This window comes from Tetranychus urticae, chromosome 1 (genome assembly GCF_039701765.1).
Source record: "Tetranychus urticae isolate SD_2017Ah chromosome 1, NJAU_TeUrti_SD_1.0, whole genome shotgun sequence".
NCBI lineage: Eukaryota > Metazoa > Arthropoda > Arachnida > Trombidiformes > Tetranychidae > Tetranychus > Tetranychus urticae.
In genome coordinates this window covers 32,502,755-32,526,097 of record NC_142958.1, presented here as the reverse complement: position 1 = coordinate 32,526,097, position 23,343 = coordinate 32,502,755, and the positions used below count along the sequence as shown (strand labels likewise).

At 31.5% G+C, this 23,343-nt stretch overlaps 1 protein-coding gene and 2 long non-coding RNA genes across 3 annotated transcripts; 1 reads left to right on the top strand and 2 right to left on the bottom strand.

The window, feature by feature from the left end:
• Positions 1–1,177: 1,177 nt before the first annotated feature.
• Positions 1,178–5,793, top strand: LOC149094991 (uncharacterized). The gene is made up of 2 exons (XR_016200908.1): positions 1,178–1,818; positions 4,388–5,793. It is a non-coding gene; the product is annotated as an uncharacterized LOC149094991 (long non-coding RNA).
• LOC112538839 (uncharacterized) lies at positions 2,301–2,885 on the bottom strand. The gene is made up of 2 exons (XR_003082216.2): positions 2,639–2,885; positions 2,301–2,530 (listed from the first exon to the last, which is right to left on the bottom strand). It is a non-coding gene; the product is annotated as an uncharacterized LOC112538839 (long non-coding RNA).
• On the bottom strand, positions 3,260–21,399 carry LOC107362058 (uncharacterized). Its single transcript, XM_015929054.3, has 6 exons — positions 21,016–21,399; positions 20,023–20,286; positions 15,284–15,598; positions 14,955–15,221; positions 7,252–7,728; positions 3,260–5,685 (listed from the first exon to the last, which is right to left on the bottom strand). The coding sequence occupies exons 1-6, from the start codon at positions 21,104–21,106 to the stop codon at positions 4,631–4,633; spliced, it is 2,469 nt and encodes an 822-aa protein (XP_015784540.1). The 5' UTR covers positions 21,107–21,399; the 3' UTR covers positions 3,260–4,630.
• Positions 21,400–23,343: the final 1,944 nt, after the last annotated feature.

Genomic DNA, 23,343 nt, shown 5'->3' with positions numbered 1-23,343 from the left:
AGATGGGTGAAGCTGTTGAACATCAAAATAAAGAAACTACATCATGTGCTTAACCAATGGATAAAAATGTTGATCAAGCCAATGATGGATGCTTAGAGATTAGAAATACCTCGTTAATAGACTAATACGCTTAGGCAGAGGATGTACACCTATTTTGCATCATATGGAACCAAGCATGTGGCATGTTATCGACTGACCATTCTAAAAGGATTCTCGGGAATCGAAATTTCAGATTGGAAGACTTCGATATTAGCAAAAATTGGAAAGCTGGAAAAAATTTAACTGGAATAAAAACGGATTAAAAGGACCTAAAAGTTTGAAACCAAATATGGACATTGATAATTTCAACTTGACTACGGGAAAGAGAACAGTCCATAGAACTCATCCAAAATTACCTTAAAATTGTACTTGGTCCAACTTACGGTTTCAATTCGCTTCTCGTAGATTGTAGCTGCCCGTTGCCTCATGTATCGACTATTTTCTTAATCTTTACTGATTTTGAATGTCGATATGCTCAATCCTGTGATGAAGCGTTAAATCCTAAATTTAATCTCAGACTGTCAGCAACCTGAATTTGAACGAAGCGCTTACAAATCAAATAAGGACAACCATTCATCATTGCCAACCCAAGTAAAAGTGTTAACACATAAATATCACAAACAATTCAATTGAGTTTAATCTACATAAATTAGCTTATTGACCTTCAGCTTCAACTTATAATTAAATAATAATTATCCATCTATAAAATGCTAGTTAATGGTAATGTGTATTTCAAGTGTAAAATGGAAGCATAAAATAAAATAAATCATTTGACTCTTCCTTTCAACCCATTAAACCCATTATCAAAATGAAAAAATGAAAAATTATGAAAGTTGAAAATGTATACAAAAAGAAGAGTAAAATTAATGAAAAATGGTTCAAACGGATGAGTGATATTGATGAAAACCGAGAAAAGTCAATTAACCAACAGGTTTTCAAACAAATTCAGTTGATTCTAATAATTATTGATGATGATGTCAATTACGATACTTGCAATGAACACAATGTTTCTCCGGTTTTTAATGGACTCATAATGTTACAAAAACTGTTAAACTAATGACCCTGAATGTACAGCATGCTACTATGGTTACTCGATCTGTGAAGGTAAAAAAAGGAGTGAGAATCGCACAGAATCATTTTGATCAACATCTTGTTTGATCTGTGCCTTGATAAGGTTAACAGTTAAATGCACGAAAATGTTCAGTTAACTTGATCGAAAGCAAATTCGATTCTCTGGACAATTGATAATCATCTAAATGATAAGCAAATTTTATCTGAAAATTCCAACCTTCTAGACTTAGTTGGTGTCGATCATCATGAAATATCTCATCATATATCTAGTGATACTATTTGTTGTTTCAACTCAATTTGTATTTCCAAAGCCAATCTCAACAACAATAAAAGAAAGCTCATCATTACCATTGAACAATACGACTTCAGAAGTCCATTTAATCCGAACTAAACGGAAAGGCACTGGAGGTCGAGCTGGAGGTGGTCGAGCTGGAGGTGGAAGGGCAGGGGTTGGGGCTGCTCGGGGTTTGGCTGGAAGACAAGGTCGAACTGGTGGACGAAGTAGTAACTCAAATGTTATTCGCTTATCGCATTGGTTTGTTCAGTTCAATCTCATCGTTCCATTGATTCACTATTCACTTCGTTATCAACCATTCAAAGTGTAAATCCATTCAAAGTTAACAATAATTTTCGACTTTACTCTTTACATCATTGCATTCATATCAATTGCTTCAGATCAAAACCAGCAATTAAAACGAATTTTTTTAGGTGAGTTTCTTGATCAATCTTGCGTTTGTTTCCATTTCACCTCTGTTCATTGCTCTATGATTGCCAAGTCTTTCAATTTTGATCAGTGCTTTTCATGATCCATTCCGATTATTATTATTATGAGTAATTATAAAATATGATTGGAAATCTGAAGGAAATTAAAGTTTGTTTCAAATAGGAAATCAGGCTTTTGAGGCATAATTTAAACTGCTTTATATCATGAATTACATTGTGGAATTAATTAACTCAATCTCCTTTTAATTGAAATACAGTTTATATGAAAGGAATTAAATTAATGAATATTTTATGGTGAACAAAATTTTCCATTTAGTTTAACATTAAACTTACATTAGGTTTTTAGCTAAATATGAGAACATAACTTCAATTTTATTTTGAAAATTTGATATTTAAAGAATCTTCTTCTTCGTTTCAGCTTGATTGAGATGAACTGATTAAAAACGTGAATTTAATATTTTCAGAAGTTAGTTAGAAGCTATTCATTTATTGGCTTTGTAATTGTTTTTCATTAATACAGTTTTTCAGTTAAAATACATTGAATTGTGATTCCATTTAACAAGATTCCGTCCCTTCGTCGTTCGGTTTGCCAATTAAGTCTGTTAATTCACCAAGAATTATTGATATATTCGCTATCAGCAAGCTTTCGTCGATCATCCTCAACACTTGCTAAGCCACCTTTAAAATGATCACTTTCCTTTAATCAGATTAAAATCAATTGAAATCAAAAGAAGAATCAGTCAAAAAATATGAAAACATTATCTTACAAAAATGAATTTGATGTACAATTAGAGACGAAACTTACCCTTGAAAGTGACGCAGCAACTGGAATCAGTCGACATTGAACATTACTTCGTTTACCGCCTGGTTTCCAGTCTTTAGTGAATGTTACCTGAGAGTAAACCAGATTAACCAGTAAACACATGAAAATGAAAACAAATGTTAACTTCATAGTTGACAAATTATTGGATTTTCTGAGAAAGAAAACGTTAAACTGATTAACAGATAATTCCAACAGAATCAATCAAACAACTGAACTAACATGAAAAGTCGAATAACTTTATATACTTTGTTAAAAGAATCCAATTTTCAATATTTATCTCATGAGATTCGAAATTCTTTTTAACATTTTTCATGATAATTTCAATTTCATCTTTTTTCTCTCATTAATACCAGAATATATGAAAACTAAAAATATGATTAAATTGGAAAACCAATTATTGGAATCAAATTTGACTGAATTTTAATGAAAGACCAAAGGTTAATCTTTTTCATTCCCTTTGAGATTCAATTTCACAAGTTTTCTCATTATTCATCGATAGCAATTATTGGATGGAAAGATGTAAATTAGATTTACTCTTGAAGTAATTAACATGTTGATTGAAATTAACTTTAAACTGAGTTATTGATGAAATAAGTCCATGAGTTCAGTTGAATTTGATTTTATTAAATTTGATAAAATTAATTGAGACTCTGTTTTTACATTTTGCTATTGCATTATAAATACATAAATATTTTGATATTTTGATTTGGACAAAAAACATGGTAAATCGGATTGTTTTAATTGATGGCGATAATTTGATGAATTTAATTCTATAAGATTTTCAATTGACACTAATCGTGATAATCATCAATTTGATTGTTCGGTTCAATAAATGAAAGAAAAGTCGACTTTTGATTACCGTTTAATTGTGAACATTAACTTTGATTGTCAACTTTAACTCTTAAGAAACCTTTTGTTTGCATTTCAATGTTTAATGAAAGTTTGAAAGGTTTTCTGGTTAAATTGATAAGTTAAGATTGGAATGAAATGAAAACTCAGAAATGTTTGATGAATAATTGAATAACATTTAAGACATGAAAATGGTCAGCATTTGGTCAGTAAAGTGATATAAATTAGAAGATTATAACTGATCAATTGCCATTTTCAATTGCAAGTCAATGTTCACAATTGAAGAAGAAAAGTTGAGCGAAAATGTAAATTGTTAATGATTACTGAGTGATGATTTTTGCTATTCTTGAGTTAAAGTTGAAATTGATTGTCGTGAATTGCATTGAAAACAAGTAAAATTGTTCATCTTTCAATTGAAACTAGTTTTATAGTTAATGTGAAATCATCGAAAACGGAAGTTAAATCAAATTGTAATTATCGTCAATCAGCTTGCACTTTGAATATAATCTTTCCTTATATAAATAAATTTGCTTTTCATTTCCATTCAATTGACGATTGAATATAAAAAAAGTAATGACAATACGAATAATAATTTAGTTGATGATTCTGTAATTTTGGTGGGTTCATCGTAAAAGGATCCTTGACTAGGTCATCTCCTGTAACTGGACAATAATTTGATTATCAACAAGATGATCATAGCAATTGTTGTTCCTCTCAATGGTCAACTCAACTTTGGTGTTGACAGTAATCATTGCATTCCTATCATCACTTGTTGGCAATCATTTTCATCTTTTGTTTGTTTCCTTCCAATCATTTAAATAATCGATAATTTATTTTATAAAAAAATGCCATTTTCTTTTCTTCTCTTCATGCAATTTTCAGGTGAAAAAATAATTGTTCAATGGACATGATGGTGATGATGATAATGAGAGTGAATATGATGTGGGTAAAGTGAATGATAAATAACAGGAAATGAAATGATTCAAATGAACTCAATTATCTTGTTGCTTCTCTTTGTGTTTATCTGCTCATTTTGTTTATCCTTTTAACTCAATTTTCTGGTTCTCTGTTTATGGTGAACAAGACGAATCAAGCCGATCAATTTGTTACCTAATTAATGTTAATTCATTGATATAATTGTGACATTGATGAATACATATCAACTGCTGTTTTCCTGGGTTCAGCGAATTTCCTGTGATATGAACTGAATGGAGTTAAATAGTGAGCTCCGTAACTGGATTGGGTTTGCGATGTTGATCTATTTGATTGTTTCGTTTTGTTGGCAACTGAAGATGAAGATGAGTGCGAAGATGAATTGGATAAAAGCGAATGACCTCCGATGCTTCCAGTGCGATTGGGCGATATTAAAAATTTGTTCAATGAGGTTGGCGATGATTTACCCTGATGAGGCTGGTTATGGTGATGATGATGAGAATTGAAATAAGGTAAAGTTGATGAGTTTGTTGGTGTTAGTTGAGGTGAAAATGAGGGAAATCCTTTCTTTTGTTTTCTCCACCAAATGAGACACCAAGCTAGAATCAGGAACAACTGAGCGATCAGGAATAATGAACAGGCCATGATTAAGCCAAGGAATGAGGCACAACCAGGTGAATCCAAGTTTCGACGATTAACTCGCTTCTCTGAATCAAAGTTTACTTCATTTGTTTCTTCATCTACATTTTCATCTTTAAAGTTCTTTACATTCTGATTGGAAGTTGATCCTTTTTGGATTACCTTTTTGGATCCACTTTTCTTGGAATCACCTTTTTGATTGTTGAATGTATCAACGATTTTGATTGTTTGCACAACAACCATTTCTTCCTCGTCAGAGTTCTTGGTCTCAGTTAATGGCGATGCCAAGGATGATAAGGATCGTCTTCGTCTTTTGCCGTATGAAAGGACATCACCAGGGCGACCTTCAAGTCCATTGACTTCACATTGAACGGGTTCGCAGTTGGGCAAACATGGAGTGACCAAGGCTCTAAACTGGACGATATCACTTGTCGGGAATTTAAAGGCGTCGAATGATGCTGATAGCACTTGGCCTGATCCATCGACTCGACCCATTTGACCCATGATGGATGCATCAGTTGGACAACCTGATGAATCAATGAGCAATATCTCTGAACTATCAACACCGTCAACCGCCACGAGTTCACGAACGAAAATCTCATATGGACCTGGAAAAGAATCGAAAAATGGACAATTAATAATTGATCAACAATAAACGACCAAAATTGTAAATGAAATGTTATTTGTTGAGAAAATAAATCTTATTTTTTACATTATTTATTGTTCTAATTGCAAACTTTCAATCAACAATAAAATATCAATTCTAACTTTTAAATTAAAAATTATTCTTGAAACAAAAATTTTAAATCAATTCCTGGAATCTAAAAATTTTCCAAAATCAGGTAAGATGAGTAAATTTTGAGTTAAATTCATGTAAATCAAGCAATCAAAAGTCACAAGATGAAGTTGAACAAAAAGCTTTGTCAAAAGCAATCGAACGAGAAAATAATGCAATTCCATCTGATCTTAAGAAAAAATCGATTGAAACATGTTCTACTCAACAGAATTTTCAAGATTCGAAGTAAGCCCATTTATTTTTACCTAATTCCTAACCTCATACACGTAAAGGTCGTTTTCATCTCCACATTGTTCTCAACTGCCAAATCTCTTAATATCATTTTCGCGTTTTAATAAATGTTATTTGATGGAAGGAAAGATTGAGATTACAAGCGTTCATTAACATGATAATAGAGAAAAGTATTTTCTTTCTGTCCATTTAATGGTCAAGATAAACAGCTAATCAACAGTTAAATGTTATGTAAATTGATCTAAATCAAGCCTTTCAGTAAAAACATGAATAAATATTTTTCATTTTCTCATAATTCTAAAAGAAGAAAAAACGCAACAAAAACTGAAAATATAATATTCCTTCATGATTACCATTATTATCATGACAGTTGTGTTGATTGTTATTAAACAGACCATTTTATCATGTTTACTCGTCAAGTTAATTGTTGCTAAATAAAAGTTAACCGTAAATCAAGTTTCTGTGTTTGTCTGAGAAATGGGATGAGAGATGAAGGATGGAACGGAAAAAGGGTCAAATCTTTGTGTCTCTCTCATTGCATGGTCAGTTGACATTTTGCCTTATCTACTGTCCATTCACTGTTTCATGTTTAAATTTGTTTAAAGGTCAGCGCAAAAACAAAAAGTTCATTAAAAAGGCTGCAATTAAAATCAATGGCAATTAACATTTAAATGTGAGGTTCACTGAATGGACAGTTTGTTGTCTTGTCTTCCGTTTAACAGTTTATAAGGTTGCCTGTAAAAAGAGTTGGAAACCCTGCGTTAACCCATTCATTGCAATTAGTTTAATTATTTACACCATTTGATTAATTACTCTATAAATTGTTTGACCAGTTTCGATGAGAGAGAAAAAACAAATTGTTCAACTTGTAATAATCAACAGGGAGTCTTGATTCTCTTCTATTAATATTATTCTTCGTTATTTACAGTTGATAGTTAATGGCCGTAGCTAACATTTTAAGATGCTATTTACCTTGTTTTATGAAGAGGAAGGAAAGGTAAGTAAAATGGGCAAGAATGATAATGATGATATAAAATTGGTTTGCTTGAACAACCATGAAATTGATTGAGGAATGTCAGAAACAATGGTAATCTTCACCATTAGCGTCACACTAATTAATGATTGATATTTTAATTGTAATACTTACTTGACTTTTCCAATACTTCAAATCGAAGGGAAAGAGAATCTCCAACATTGGCCGATTCAATTTCAAATCCTTGTTGATTGGTTATTTTCATGGTGACATTGGGTGCTGCGACGGTTGCCGAGTGAACATTGTTCATCCAATCTTCACGAGTTGCCACATCATCATCAACATCCAAAGCAACATTGGAAATGGATCGATTGGAAAGGTCGTAGTTACAATGGACGGAAAGGCCTTTATCAAGTGTTGTCACAATCATGTCATGATGTTGAATAATTATATCATTGCTGAACTTTCCCGAGTTTTCTTGTTTAACATCACACATGAGATCATGGTAAGGCATGATAATCTCAAAGTCTAGGCTGTTTTTAATGTCGGAAACGCACGAGTTTGGCTTTGATTTGGCGTATATTTTGCCATTAAACACTTTGCTTGTTTGAACCGAAGCAACCATTTCCTTTGCTTTGCAAACAATTGTAACTGTAAAAGATAATCACAATTAGACAACGTTAATTAGTAAACCTAGGAAAGGGTAAAAGATTAATAGACAAAAATAATAACCAGGAAACAATTAAAGTAAAACGTTTCAACGTGAAAACTGGAAAAGTTGATTTTTAATCTTGCAACTAATCAGAGGCCAATTATAGCTGCTTTTGTTTATCCGGTTAATTTAAATTTGCTTATTGATTCTTCTTGTTTTACCGTTTATCTATTTCATTTCACCTTCAATGTAAATCCAGTTGCAACATGATGTTCATCATGACAACAATTCATGCTTATTTGCTTCTCTGGTTTACTGTCAACTGCTTAACTGCTCAAGTAAGTAATCATGATAAACCTGGTTAACTTGGGTTTAAATGATTACATCTAATGTCTTCTTTTTTTTCGCACTCAACTAATTTTACTTAATTGTTGCAATTGATTTTTCTGTTCATTTAACTGCATTAATTAACAGTTTCTTTGGACATGCAGATGATTATGTTAACATTTGCTCAATGGTTGTTAGTGAAGATGATTTGTTACTTGTTTTGAAGGTAAAAAACATGAAACGTTTTGTTCAAATTGAAATGTTACATTCATTTGAAGTAAAAAAAAGTTTCCAAATAAAAGAAGCTTTTACAAGTAAATTAAAGTCAATTAAATTAAACCATTGATGTACGTAGGTTGAGAGTTGAGTGAATATAATAGAAAATATAAATGAAAAAATGATACAAAGAAAAGGCAATGTATTAAGTTGTATTTCAATTGATTCATCATGTAATTTGAATATTTTCAGTATCTAAATAAGAAATGTTCACATTGATTTTTCTTCTTCATTTCAATCTTATTGAGTTTAAATTGCTTTTTATTGTTGAAAATTGTTTTACAAATGATTTGGTTTTGTTTTTTTACTCAAATAGTTGACTCTAGCTTCGATTGAGAAGTCAATGAAAAAATCAATGTTTAACATTTTTTCAATTCTTGTCCTTCCCTGGTTGAAGTAAAAGGTGAGTTTCTAAATTATCGGATGCAGCTATTTAACAAATTAAACAATTATTTTCCTGAATCATTAAACTAATTACTCTCAATGTGTCCAATAATTCAACACCCAAAGGTTAGTCCATTAAGGTGATTAACAAAGAGAAATAAAAGTAAATGTATTTTGCAAAAGTTGATAGCAAAACCTAATGACCATTAAAAGGTTATCCATAGGATTAAATCGGTCACAACTGTATTTTTAGTAATATTGATCCAAGTGTTTGTTATTTTGATCAAAGTCTATCAATAGCTTAACTAATATCTTTATTCATCACTTATTGCATAAAGAAATTGTTTCAAAGTCGATTTCAGTCTAATCGAAGACAATTTAAAATTTCGATTGTTTTGCCATTCGGTTTTCATGTTTAGTCAACTAAAATTGATTGTAAAGTTGACAGTTTTAGTTACTCAATATGATTAATATTTCGCAGAAGGCAATTAAACTTGGCGATATAACCCTGACTCAATATCGACCATCGATTTGGCCTCTCATCGCCAACTAATTATGTTGGCTGATATTTTAAGGCACCAAGTAAGGTGATAATAATGGTTGATGAATGTTTCCTGAAAAATGGTTGAAAACAAATGAAGGCAAATATTACTTTGGTAAACGTGATGTTGGTCAGTAAATATTTTTCACAAACTGAGATAAATATTTTTTCAATTGTTATCTGACGACAAAAGAGAGAGTCAAGATTATTCAAGGAAAATTGAATATTGAATTGACGTTGAGAAAGTAAACCGGAAAGGTTATGGCAATGGTTATGGTTAGAAGAGATGAGATGAAGATGAAGATGACAGATGAAGTTGATGATTCTTTCAATAGAGATTGAGAAAGATTATTTCTTGGATTCTTTTAATACTTTGGATTGAGATGAGAGCTTCAACAGACCGACGATAGGCAACCTGAAATTTATGAGAATCAGGAAGAATCTTTAAGCTTATCTTCATCATCTTATTCTTCTTGTTCCATAAGCAGAATAATGGTACAACTTTTTTCTTCATTGCTTCATGCTCTTCATCTTTACCTTATCCAACTATTTTCACACCTTTACACAGTCTTTTCCACCATAAACACAATCAAATCAAAATAAACCTTAATTGGAACATTTAGATAATTTAATGGCTACTCATTATGAGCCTCGTCCTAATTGCAGATCAGATTAATTCTGAACCATATTTTCCATTAACTACAAAGATTACAATCAACTGAGTTGCCTTTCAATTAATTATTATTTCAACAGACTCATAGATTTGAATCAAGGCTTAACAAAGATTAACATGACTGGAAAGGTATTATTTGCATTATTTTTGTGACGACCACTTGACGACTTGTTTAAAACTAGTAAGTAGTTTAGATACCGTAGTCAGTCAAAATTAGCCGACTATCGAGCTAACTGTTTTAGCTTGAGTCTAGCTGTTGGGCAAACAGCACAAGCGGCTAACAGTTAGTCGCCAGCTAAGCAGCTAGGAAGCCGCCGCTGAAAGTGAGCTAAAAATAGAAATCAAGAAAAAAATGAATTTTGCTCTAAAACTAGTCGACTTTCGCGTACCAGAGTTCAGTTTTTCGACTTTTTAGTGTGTAATACTACGGTATCTAAAACAATCCATAAAACATCCATTGCTTGGAAATAATTCAAGTTCAAGATTAACCCAACCCAACTTAACCTAATGACCTAAGGTTATTGATTACTGATTATTTTGCATTTTCGTTTCTAACTTTCGTTCTTGATTCAAGGAAACAATATTGGCTTCCGCTGTAGTTTGTCCTGCGATTGTCCAACAACTTCATCTCTGATACCATAAAAATGTACCCATCTGTCCCTCTTAATCGTCACCTTGATTCTTAAGAATACCAAAATAGAACCAAAGTTATATTCCATTATTCCATACAAGATAATTCAATTCAAGGTGCCACAGGCTAATAATAACGTTATGATCTATTGTTTAAACTTTGATTAATAACCTTTTATGGTGAAGTAAACATTCATCAAAAACCAGCCTCAGTTTAACTCAAATTTCAAGCAAAATCAATGGTTCAAGATGAACCTCGTTTCTCATGGGCCATCCAAGTCATGGCTCACCTGATTATCTTCCTTTAATAAAGTTTCAAATTACCCAACAGATCATTTTGCATTATTACTGTGTCAACATATTGAACCAGAAAAAAAAATGTTAACAAATTGAGATTAGATTGAAGGTTAATATAAAAAGCATTGAAACTCTTATTAATTGTTGCACAAGAGGAAGATTGTTGATTACTGATGAACACCTATTTTGATTAAAATTTGGCGAAGAATTTTTTATATCAATTGAATTTAAGTGGCTGACCAAATGGTCAGTAAAAAGGGTCTGGAATCATTTTTCTGGTTCCTTGTAACTCGTATTTGTAGCTAATCAAAATTAAAGCTAATTATTACCTTTTGTAAAGCACCTCCACAATGGCATGGCCATTCTTATCGCGATAATCATCATCAATCAAGATCCATATTGTGATTAACATTTGCACTCTTACACTGATTGTTAATATTGTATTTGCTCATTTAACTTGATTCTATTGTTAATATTATTGGCCACAAGTCAATGTTGACCTAAAAATATATACATTTGTATATAACAACTATTATTTCACTGGTTAACCAGATAATTAAATCTTTTTCATTCTCTGACAGCTTTAAATGAACTTTTATTTTTCTTTCTCCTTTCCTTTCTTACCTTGCCAACCTTTTTATTTGCTAATGAATAGATTGATCAACATTCACTATTAACCTCATAACCCGATACAAAACTGATAATAATAGCAATAATTGCAATCTTTTCTTGTTCATCATCACTCATTGAAAACTCAAATGATTAGCTTCCATTGAAAAGTGATCACATTGATAATCAATAAATGGCATGAAAAGAGTTGGGATCTTATTACAATCTAGATTAATGTAAAGATGAACATTTAAATGAATCATTTTTCTTGCCAATCACAATTAATGAAAGTCAAACCAATTCTGGTAAATGGTCTAAAAAGCTACAAAATCAAGGTAAGAATGTCTAAAAATGTATGAAAAAGAAAAGTAGATTGAAAAAGGAGTTGAAAAATGAATTACAAATGCTCTGCAAGTTACCAACTTTTCTGGTTATTATTTGGATATTTTTATATTCAGATTGACTGATCAATTCACTACACACTGAATTGAGGTTACTGTAAATACTAAGTGCACATATACACCCCGGAAGGTAGACGGCCTGGTTACCCTTTGCCGTAATTTTGAGATGAACAACTTTTCACACCAACACAACATAAATCACGGCAAACCAATTGCTAGTAAATATTAACTCAACATTCACTTACCTTCTTCCAATAATAACTTTACCCAAAAAGCATTTACCTTTATTTACCAATATTTTTCTTATCTTTTCTTTACCAACCAACAGATTTACCTTTTTTCACTTTGACAAAAATCGTTTAACCTTTTGTTGGTTAATAATGTTGCTTCAATCAAAATTGACAAGGAAAGACAAATTGATGTTAATATCATTGAAGGGTTCAACTTTGGATCAGAAACTGTTCAAAGTTAATATTTGTTCAATAATCATCGAGTAATCTCATCAAATGATTTGAAATGTTGAAAAATTCATCTGAAACTTGAAAGGAAAAATGAAATGAAAATATTTCTATTTTCTTGAAACTTTAATCTGATTAAATGATTACGATTTTCGCTGTTTAATCTGAGTTGATGTTTAAACATTAATTGATAACTATTCTGGATTCATTGGGAAAGTTAATTAATGATTGAATATCAATGTGAACACTTTTTACAGAAGGAAAGTTTATTCGATGAATGTTGGCGAAAGAAAGTCTGAAACCAGAAAACAAGGGTTAATGTTTACTGAGCTTGTTACGATGGTTAGAACCATTTTCTGGTTAAACAGATTTATACATATAATACGCTTGAGAGAGTCCATTAAAGTCACGGTGAGATAATTCTGGAAGAAGACAGGAACAGAAGGTGAACAAGGAGAGGGAACACATGATGATGAGGAAGATGATGAAACAGACAAGAAGATGAACATTAATAATGAAGATGAAGACAGCAAAAAACAACATTTACTGAAACCGGAATAAATTGATGAACCTTCTCATAGATCATGTATTACTTTCCCTAAAATTGTATTAAAAAATTATGTTCACATCAATATGGATGTTACTTCATTTCCAATGGTAGATACACTTCCTTGATGGTGATGAGAGATGGTCAACTTGTGATTAATAAAGTGAGATTATCTAACAATCACTTGATTCTCATTCAATGCACCCAATTGTTTCCTTTCAATTCACCATTTTAACGACTAATTTACAGGGATATGATAATTACTTTAATCATCTCACGAATTGACCATTTTTTTAAAATATTTTCATTCTCTTTGAGTTTCTTTGTGTTTTGCCCTTTAAATAAGTTATTAAGATTAACAGTCATCTTAATTGCGCTCCTTTCATTATCTTTATTTGATGGTTAACACTTGATGCAAAACATCAATGATTTAAATTAAAGTCACGATCGCCATTAAAGGTTTAGCACAATTTGCAGCTTCAGAATGCAATCGCAACTATTAATTGTTTTCATAATAAACATTTTATTCGATTTTCAATAAGAATAGCAACTTGTTTCCTCTGTTTCAGCTCATCTGACTGGGTTACTATTGGTCAGTAAAGCAATTTTCAGGTTAACAGAAATGGCAGTTAAAGTGATTTCATTCCAGTTGAGTTTGCAATTCTCAAAATTGAAGCGTTTAAGCAAAAGATCGTAATATCATTTAAAGTGCATCAACGGAATTACTCTGACTAGTTTAAGCTGAAAAAGGGTCAGTCGGGCGATAACATAGATGATTATGATGCAGTTGATGTCATAATGAAAAACTATTCAAATAAAGCTTAATCTTTGTCTTTAAAGTGAACTCAAGTTTTTCCTCATTTACAGCTCATAACTAGAATGATTCACGTTTCAAGCAAATGATTCAGTTATTTTGCACTTTCAGGTGAAGATTAGTAGAGTTGAAGGCGACAATTTTAATTAAAGATGATTATTTGAGCTTCAAAGTTTACTTTATCATTCGCCTCTATTCAAAGCTATGTTTAGTCATGCTTTGCGACTTGTAAGAAACAATGAATATCATTGGCTCATCTTGAATTATTAACACCGTAAATTGATTAGGCCTTGCAAATTGAAGCGTGACTGACTCAAAGTAACATCGTTCACTTAGTTTGCATTATTATTGTAACTAAAAATTGATTAAACTAAATAACTGAGTCAAAGGTTGTTTCTCTTAGCTCAACATAGACTCAGCTCAACTTGTCTGACAGGCTTTAGATGAATAACCAGTATTTTGTTTCATCATTTGACTCGAGCTCATTAGGAACATTGAAATTTCATTGAAACCGCAAAGTGTAACAAATAGCGAGTTTCAATGTCCAGCTTCTAGATTATGTTTTGAAACTAAACAAATAAGGATTCATGTGAAAATTTTTTAACAAACACAACCCTGAAGGTTGTCCAATGAGACTTTACAATTAATAATTGACTGATGATTATTTCATCAAAAGCTGAGTCTAGATTTTCATCTCAAAGTTTTCAGAATTTCAAGTTGGTCAATAGATCTTCTATTAATAATGAGCTTTTGTGAAATATCAAAGTTGAAATATGAAAATTTTGATTTGGTTAACAACGAATTTGTTAATAGTTAATTAATGTGAGAACAAGAGACAACATTAAGTTGATTTAATATTAATTATATGCATAATAATTAATATGGAAGGCGTTTGCTTCTGCTAATGATACTTTCATCCTAATAATACAAAGTACCTTTAGTGTCACTTTAATGATCATTGAAGGCAAAAATGTTGTTCATTACGATTATTACCCAATAATCATTGATAAAATGATTGGTACTCACTATTCAATTAGAATAATGAGTGTTGAAATGATCCAAAGAAAAGGTTAAATTAAAAATCAAATTTCGAGTTTTTATCAACTTCTATTAATAGTTGATATTTGGACATCTTACCAGAGCAACCATTATAACTGGTTTGAGCAAAAAGTGTGACTATTTATGTTGAGCAGTTTGTTTTTTTCATGTTAATATGTTTTCAAATGAAATTGATAAACGATAAATTATGATTAATTAATGATTCTTACTGTTGTAACAGGAAGACAATTCATAAGTCATTGATCCAGGGATATTCAAATAAGGATCTTCAATGTGAGTCAAAGAGGATCGATCAAGGTGACTGGTTCGACAGACGGAGTTTGAAGGATCGCCCAAGTCAAAGGAGAAGCATCGATAAGGTGATTCAAGGCACTTTGCTTTGCATTCATCGACAGTCTTTACATTTAAATGAACATGATCGACTGTTTTCAATATCTTTCCTTTAATTTCCTTGAAATCACACATTTTCTTTGGATCTGTTTAAAGATTAATCAATTAATTAGATTAACTAATCATTTTATTGCACAAGTAAACTTACCTTGAACACAATTATTCTCAAGATAATCTATTCCAGGTACTGATGCTGGTACAAAGTAACGGTGAGATGAGGGTAAACCTGAAGCAGTTGGTCCATTCGATGAGATTGTGTGTCTATCCATGTCGGACATGATACACTCTCCAGTATTGTTATCGTAATTGGCAGATCGACAAGTGAACCCGTTTTCGTTCAAACACATGGCCATGCACTTTTCCCTGGAATCTACTTTAACTCTTTTCTTTTCAAACTTTCTCAGCTCATAACCAATAACTCGTTCAAATAGCCATGGACGGTCACATAAAGATAAATTTGGCTCTAAAAAGGGAAGAAACGCAAAAACGGAAAGTTGATAAATGGATAAATATATGAGCATAAAGAGGGAAAATAAATAAAGATAATTAATAAGACGAAACAAGGAAATGTAACATAACTGGAAACAATATCAAGGTAAAGGTCAAAAGAATGCTATTATGCTATTATCATATCAAGTATAATTAAGCAAGGAAGACGCATTCGTAGTTATGCGTGGCTAACGATTGATGATAACGGCAACAACAAGTTTCTCCTTTACTGTTTCTTTACTTTCCATCATCACCTTTCATCATCTCTTAACCTCCCTCAACCTCCGCTTAGCCTTAAGGCTAAATTCAGATTATCATTTGTGTATCTTCACTTTGAAGGTTAATTTAGCTTTTGTTTTTTTCTCTTTTCTTCTTCTTCTTCTTTTCCTTTCAGTTATCATTAAACTCTGTTCATTGTCTTTCCGGCTAGAATCCTGAATGTGTAAATTAAATGCAACGTGATCAAGATTGTTAATCGTTTCTGTTCATCATGTTGTACATGGTTAATGGATGAATGAAGAAAACAAATGTTACATAATTACAAGCAAACTAATAACTATGAGTATAACTCTGTCTATCACAATCCCATTTCTCACTCCATTACTCTGTGTTGGGTGATAACTATTTAATCAGCAAAACAGATTCGACTCAAATTCTGAGGCATTCAGACTGAAATGAGAGAAAAACTTTTGCCTTGTTTTGCATATTGTAACTGGAAATTGATTAAACCAGAAAAATATAAAACTATCAAAATGAAAGATGAAAATTATCCGATTCTATTCACTGAGCCAACATGAAGCTTAATAAAAACTGTTTTTGGCTCATTTTAAAGGCTTCAACTGATGACTAAATAGAGAAAGAAAATGAAAAGCGAGAAAATCTGAATGATTCCAAAGTTCTGAGTCTTTTATTTAATCAATTTATCGACATGATTTAACTGGAAAAAGTCACAGAAATTTGAATTGAAAGAAAAGTAAACAAAATTTTCCATTGAAACTGAGTTTAACCTTTTTCTTTATTTTGGGTTCAATCAGCTTAACTAATAATAGAGATCATCTGAATTTGCTCTTTGAACTTTTCTGTTTCATTTTTTTCTCAATTGTGTTTCGCTATTTGACTCTTTACCGTTTATTTCAAAGTCAATTACTTTTTTTATTGAGGTTGATTCGTTTCAATAAAATTTGATTCAAATTCTGAACTAAATTATGATCTCTTCATTTCTCTTCATTGCAACCGTTTCTCTGCCTGTGAATATTTCAAGATGAACATTTGCTGGTTTCAACTCTGAGAAAAAAAGAATCAGAAAAGGGTTAATTATTGTGATTCTGTTTAAACCAATTGCAACCTGTTTCCTGATGAAAAAAATGTCATTAATCAAGATCACTTTGAGAATTAAGAAGCACCATGGAAATGAATTAATGCTTTATTTGAATTACATTTCTCATTTTGATAAACCAATAATAATAAAATAATCAGGTAGCTACACATGGAATTGTCCCTTTTCCTAATTGTGGGAGAAAGTCAATGAACCGAAGTGAAAGAGAAGATACAGATTATCATCATCTGTTACCAGAATTACTCTTCATCTTCATCTGCTCGTTTCTCATCAAGTTAACAGTCAAGAATAAAAAAATTCACCAAAAAATTGGTTCCGGTATTTTTTTCCTCTCTTCACTGATAACTTTTCACTCACTTTTTTCTTCATTAAATTATTATTATTTATCCTAATGTAACAGAGTTTAATCATGACAATTGAAAGCTCAACCATCAGCCTCTGAACCTTATCTTAAGAACTTTTTTTCATTATTCTTTCACTTATCGTTCTAAATATCCTTTTCACTCTTCAAATCGCTTTCATCTTCAACAAAGAAACGTTATTGTTTTAATTACCTTGAAAGAGCTTCAATTATCAGATTGATATTAGAAGATGATTTTGAAGGAAAATTGGAAAATCTCAACTGAACATTGAGGAATGACGGAATTGAATTTGAATGAGGAAGCAAAAGTTACTGAATATTGAAACATTGTCAATGAATTTACCTATTCATGATAATTAACTTGGTTAGCGAAGTAAATCTTAAAGTGCAATAAAAGTGCGCAAATAATGAAGAAAAAAATCAATTTTCTTATTGATAATTTCGCAATTTCATATTCTTTTGCTTTGAATAATAATAATGAACGGAAAAGATGGTTCACAGAATATATCATGAAAAATGAAAAGAAACTGTGTTGATGGGAAAAAGTAATGTTTGGTAAAATATTGAAAAACGGCTTTTTTCCCGTTGACCAACAGATGAGAAACCATCATCATTATGTTTGTGTGTATTGATGTGGTCAGTAAACAGCAAGAAAGGGCAACAATAAACCACACACAATGATTTACTGTCACCTCAACCTATCAACGAATAAAGCTTGTTACACTGAACAAGTGCAACTATTTTCTTCACCATCTTCATGGTAACAGGGAAGTTAAAATAACAATCATTATCATCATCATCATCATAATCTTGTTAGAAAATATTCATCTTCATCTTGTTTACATGATCCAATAGGCTTTATAGACTGTCTTTCAATTGGCTTCAACAATCATTCACTTAGCTCTAAGGATCACTCAAAGGTCAACTTATCAAGTTACCAGACTCGGCATTAAATCAGTACATTTTGTAAAATTCATTTGACTCTTGTAGACATTTTTATCTCAAAATTGTATTAACAAAATTGTGATTTGATCCATTGTTTTAATGAAACAATTTGATCAGCAACTTTAGATTTGTTATCACAAAGGTTAAGATTTAAAATCTTAAGGTTAAAGTTAAATCTCTAGATTAAGGTTTCACTCAAATAGCTATTATCTGGCCATTGATAGCTTCTTGGGTTGAAAGTAACGGTAATTGAAATGGTGAGTTAAGGATTATGATACTCGTTTAGCTCGACAACTTTCATTTGATTTATTCATTGATATGCTACTCTTGCATGATAACATGTAATGATCAACTTAATAAACTGTAATCATCAATTTGAATTCAGTGAAACCAAATAATTCAATGTTACATTTCTTTAAATTGCTGTTTTTTGGTTAACTTTAAAACTTGATCTTGTTAAGATTTGCAAAAAAAAGCAAAAGCTTTACTAATGATTTTTGAGGGGAAAAAAGGTGAAATAACAAACATTTGAGGAATTACCATTTTCAATTTGAAATGGTTGAACATTAATATCACAATCAGAGATGATAAAATGATGATGAAGATGAGGTTGGAAGTTTAATATTGAATAACTGGTTAGATTGGCTTCTAACTAATATAATAATAATTATATTTATGTGAATATCGTGATGAGAAAAGGTGCAAATTTAAGGTGATTAAGACTAGACTACTGTTGATTACAGTGAAGTCTGAGCGCGCATATGACTAAAGTTCTTAGCAATAAGTTTTTACGGGCAATAGCCACAAGAGAACTGTCGTTAGATCGAAAAAGTGTTAATCCAGTTTTTATCGATTACTGTTAAGTTTCAGCTCTCTAACTCTTATGGTCACAGAAAGCGGTCGATTTAACTGAAATTGAAATGTTCTGTTGTAAAGAAACAGAATTTTATCCTAAAATAAGTACATTTTCTGGTATTATATATATAATAAAAATTCAGACAGATATACGAGTTTAGTGAAATAATCTGCTTCTATTGTACAACTTTGCGGTCCGTTTATCTCAAGCCTAATTTGATCTGTTTTAGAGGAAAAGAAAATGTTATTCCTTGAATAAGTGCATTTTCTGGTCGGCCATGTAAATTTATATCAAGAAAATGAGTTTCATGGAAAAGTCTACTTCCATAGCTGAAGAAAAGATGATCGAAGTTTAAACTCTGACCACGATTTTATCGAAAACTGTCGATCGATATATTTTGTAATAGCACTAATTGACTCAGTTTTTAAGTCCCTACAAACCCAAAAAGGTCCGAAAGTTTTTGCCCATAGTTATCCCTATTAATTTTTGACAAGTGACATCTATTTTTAATCAAAATTACTAATTTCGTAAAAGTGGGCCAATCTCAACCAAATTTTCGTCTGCAATGCTCCATAACATATCGAAGCTGTATATAAAATTTGGTTGAGATTGGCTCAGTAGTTTTGGCTCTAGAGTGGGTAATATCCGCACGCTTTTCATAATAAAGCCTTCGCTTACGCTCAGACAATTAACAAGTTCATAATAAACCGATTTTCTGATTCTCTTTTCATGGAATTTTCAAGTTTACTTTTCAATAAATTCAAGATAATTAACTGTTTAAAAACCGCAATCTAAATTAAAGTTGAATCAAATGTGGAGAGACATGTTGACAAAAAAAGGAAGAAAAAACTGATGACATTCCATTGGCATGTCCAGCAACAGACAGATTATCATATTTACCTGTAATGCAAACTTTTTGAGCATAAATAGTGAAAACAGGAAACTGTGAAGTCGTTAAAGCCGATGGTTGAGATTGAGCACTTGAGGTTAAAATGATGCAAAGTCCAGTTTCGAAGTTGATTGCTTTACAAGTTTCACTTCGATTACAGTAGGCAATACAATCGGTTAACTGTAAAGTTCCTGGAACCATGGTCATTGTCTCAGAAGGTGAAGTAAATACATGGCCAGTGATTAATTCAAATCTCCATTGACCTTCAGAACAATCTGGTCCAATTAGAAAGGCGAAGAAAAGGAAGGAAGAAAAAGAAGAAAAGAAAATGATTTCAAAGATTTAACCTTAATAATGGTGAGAAAGTGTTGATAAGATAATTTTATTAACAAGTGTTCAAGTTGTCATGATTGACAGGTTAGAGTCTAGAGTTTAAACCTTAGGAAACTGTCATGTTTTAGACCAAGTTTCCGGTGTAAAAAGAAATTCCTTGTGAGTTTACACTTTTCATCATTAGCTTTTTTTGTTGACAAAAAGTTAACCCCTGAAAGGTTACATGAAAAATCCTAAGGCGATTTGAGGCTAACTCAAGCAAATAAAGCAAGTTGAACATTAATCTGTATCAATGTAAAGGTAAAGCAGGTAACCAAGTTAGTGCATAGAAAAGAAGAGGAAAGGTAAAAAAGAAAATATTGCCTTCAGGTAATGAAGAAAGTAGATGGTTATTAAGAAAGCGGAAGAAAGTTGAAGAGAGTCGAGTCATTTACTTGTTTAGAACTTGATTCATCATCATCTTCCCAATGACCTGTCACCTTTCACCTCCAATCAAGAGATTCATTCATCTCGTTGTTTACCTTCTGTTAAAGCTTGTTATTGATAACAAGATGAAGGTCAGTTCATTGAAGGTCCAGACAAGTGTAACTCTCAAAAAGAACTTGCATTTTGAAGAATTCAATTTTAATAAAATTTTTCTTCAATTTTCAAGGAAAAGAATCAAAGTTTACCTTTTGTAATGTTGTTGGTTTGTGCAAACACACAAATGGCCAGGTAATTGATTAAGATCACATTGAGCAGACACTTTATATTGGTATACATGATGAGGGTCAATAATCACAGGTAAACACTGTTAACACAGAATCTTTTATGGAAGTTAATCAATTTGATTTTCTCGTTTAATCACTTTGCAAGCGACGATCGTCAATTGCATTTAGATGTTGAATAGCGTTGACTTAAAGCACAATTAAACACATTTTATTCATTTGCAAATTCAATTGAACCTTGAATTGATGATCATGAAAGATGTTGACTTTTTCGGCTTCAATATACAAATGATGTTCACAACCAATTCACACTTAAGGTAAACTTAAAATAAACGTTACCTTTTCCGTTGCTCAGATCACTAAGTTCAAGGGAGAAGATGATGATAAGGGAAAGAGAGAGAAGATGAAGGGCAAGGGCAGGAAGATGAGGGATGAGAGGGGCTCAGGAAGCGGGTAAAGAGGGAAAGAAAGAGAAGAGAGAATCACCTCCTTCTTCAGGGCGGGGGAACCCAGATGATGGAAAATAACATTTTTCTTTCTTTTCTTTTTCTTCTTTCCTTTTTCTTACTTTTCTTTCTCATCAGATTAACTTAAATCTCATGTCCAACTGAATCATCATTACAATTAATCTTGGAATGAAACAAATGAAACAACCATCAAAAGTCAAATATAAAGTTATCATGAATTATAGTCAATAGCGATACTTTTATTTGATTGTTAATTATCATTAATGTCACTTTTTCTGTGCTTTCATTGCTTTCTGTCAACTTTCCGTTACTTTTATTTCATTTTGTAACTTTTGCTCAGTCGTTTGTGATTTCATGATGGCCATTAAATCTTAATCAATTGATGTTTAACGAACACTTTATTTCAAGTTTTTTTTGTTTTAAGAATTGAAAGTTTAATGACGAAAATCAAATGAGCATAAATTTTTCATTTCATTTTTATTAGATTCATAGTTTTCGAGGGAAATCTCGACTTATGAGATCGAATTTGAATATAACGATTGCAGTTCTGATTTCAAAGTCGAAATACAGAGTTTATTCCAAGTCTGTAGACAAGGTTGAAGTTAAATTTTGTAAAAATTCGAGCTTTCCAAGTCAAGCTTAGAATTTTTCGTTCAAGATTTTTAGATTGAATCAAAATCATAAAATTTGGAAAGAATTTGTATCAAAATACTTTTTAGCCTTAGCAGCAGGTTGAAGATATCATCTCAGGTCAATTGACAACCTGACCTCAAGGTCATTTAGTCAATTTGTATAAATTGAACTTTGCTTAGTCAAGATTCAGGTACCAAACCAGTCTTGTCTCTCCACATTCTGTCCAACGGATCTCTGAAAATGCAATTAAGATTCATCAAGGGTAAATCGAACATTGAACTTTCATTGACAATTTTCACCACACAATCAGTTGAAGATTTACTGATTGACTTTCATTAAATTAATTGTCCGTTGTCATTAAATCTTAGATTTTAACCAATGTTCCATTTGATGATTTACCAGTTTAGTTGAGTCAACCTAAACATGCATCAACGGCTTGTTATCATGATAACAACAAATCTGTGCGTTTTAAAACAACGACATTGATAAAGATCCACTTTACTTTGATAACGAGTTGATCTGATGTTGATAAAAATTTCACTTGAATATTAAGTCAAAGTTAGATTCACGTTTCATTAAAGCAACTAGCTTGACTTGAGCACAAAACATTCAATGCATCATCGAGTTACTTGCACCTTGTGACAAAAAATTGATAAGAGTTGATCAAAAGTACAACAAACTCATAATTAGTCTAAAAATGTTACTCAATGAACTTGCCATGTAACCTTTGGCCTGTCATTGGTCAAGCGATTGAAAGTATTAACTCTTCCTTAAAGCGATTCAAGGTAACCTGATTCGGCAGATAGATTTGTAGTTTACTTGGAAATAATAAAATAATAAAGTGCCACGAAATGCACAAACACAAACAGATTGACCTGAACAGTCCGTGACCTTGCAAATAAAGCACAACCCTGATAATAGCAAATATCAACAATTTTAGGTGAAAAAAGGCGATATTTAAAGTTGTGTTGTTGATCCAATCAAAGCGAAATGTTTTCTTTCAAAGAAATGTTATAATTAAACAATTGAGAGGCAATTTAAATGTAATGCAATATTTGAAAACAATCTTGAAGCACTTACCATTTGCAAATAAAGTGTAACTCAACCAATCAAGTAACATGAACCAATTTTGATTACCTTTTCTTCATTGTTATTAAAATAGTTATCTTAAAGTTAATTTTCCAGTGATGAG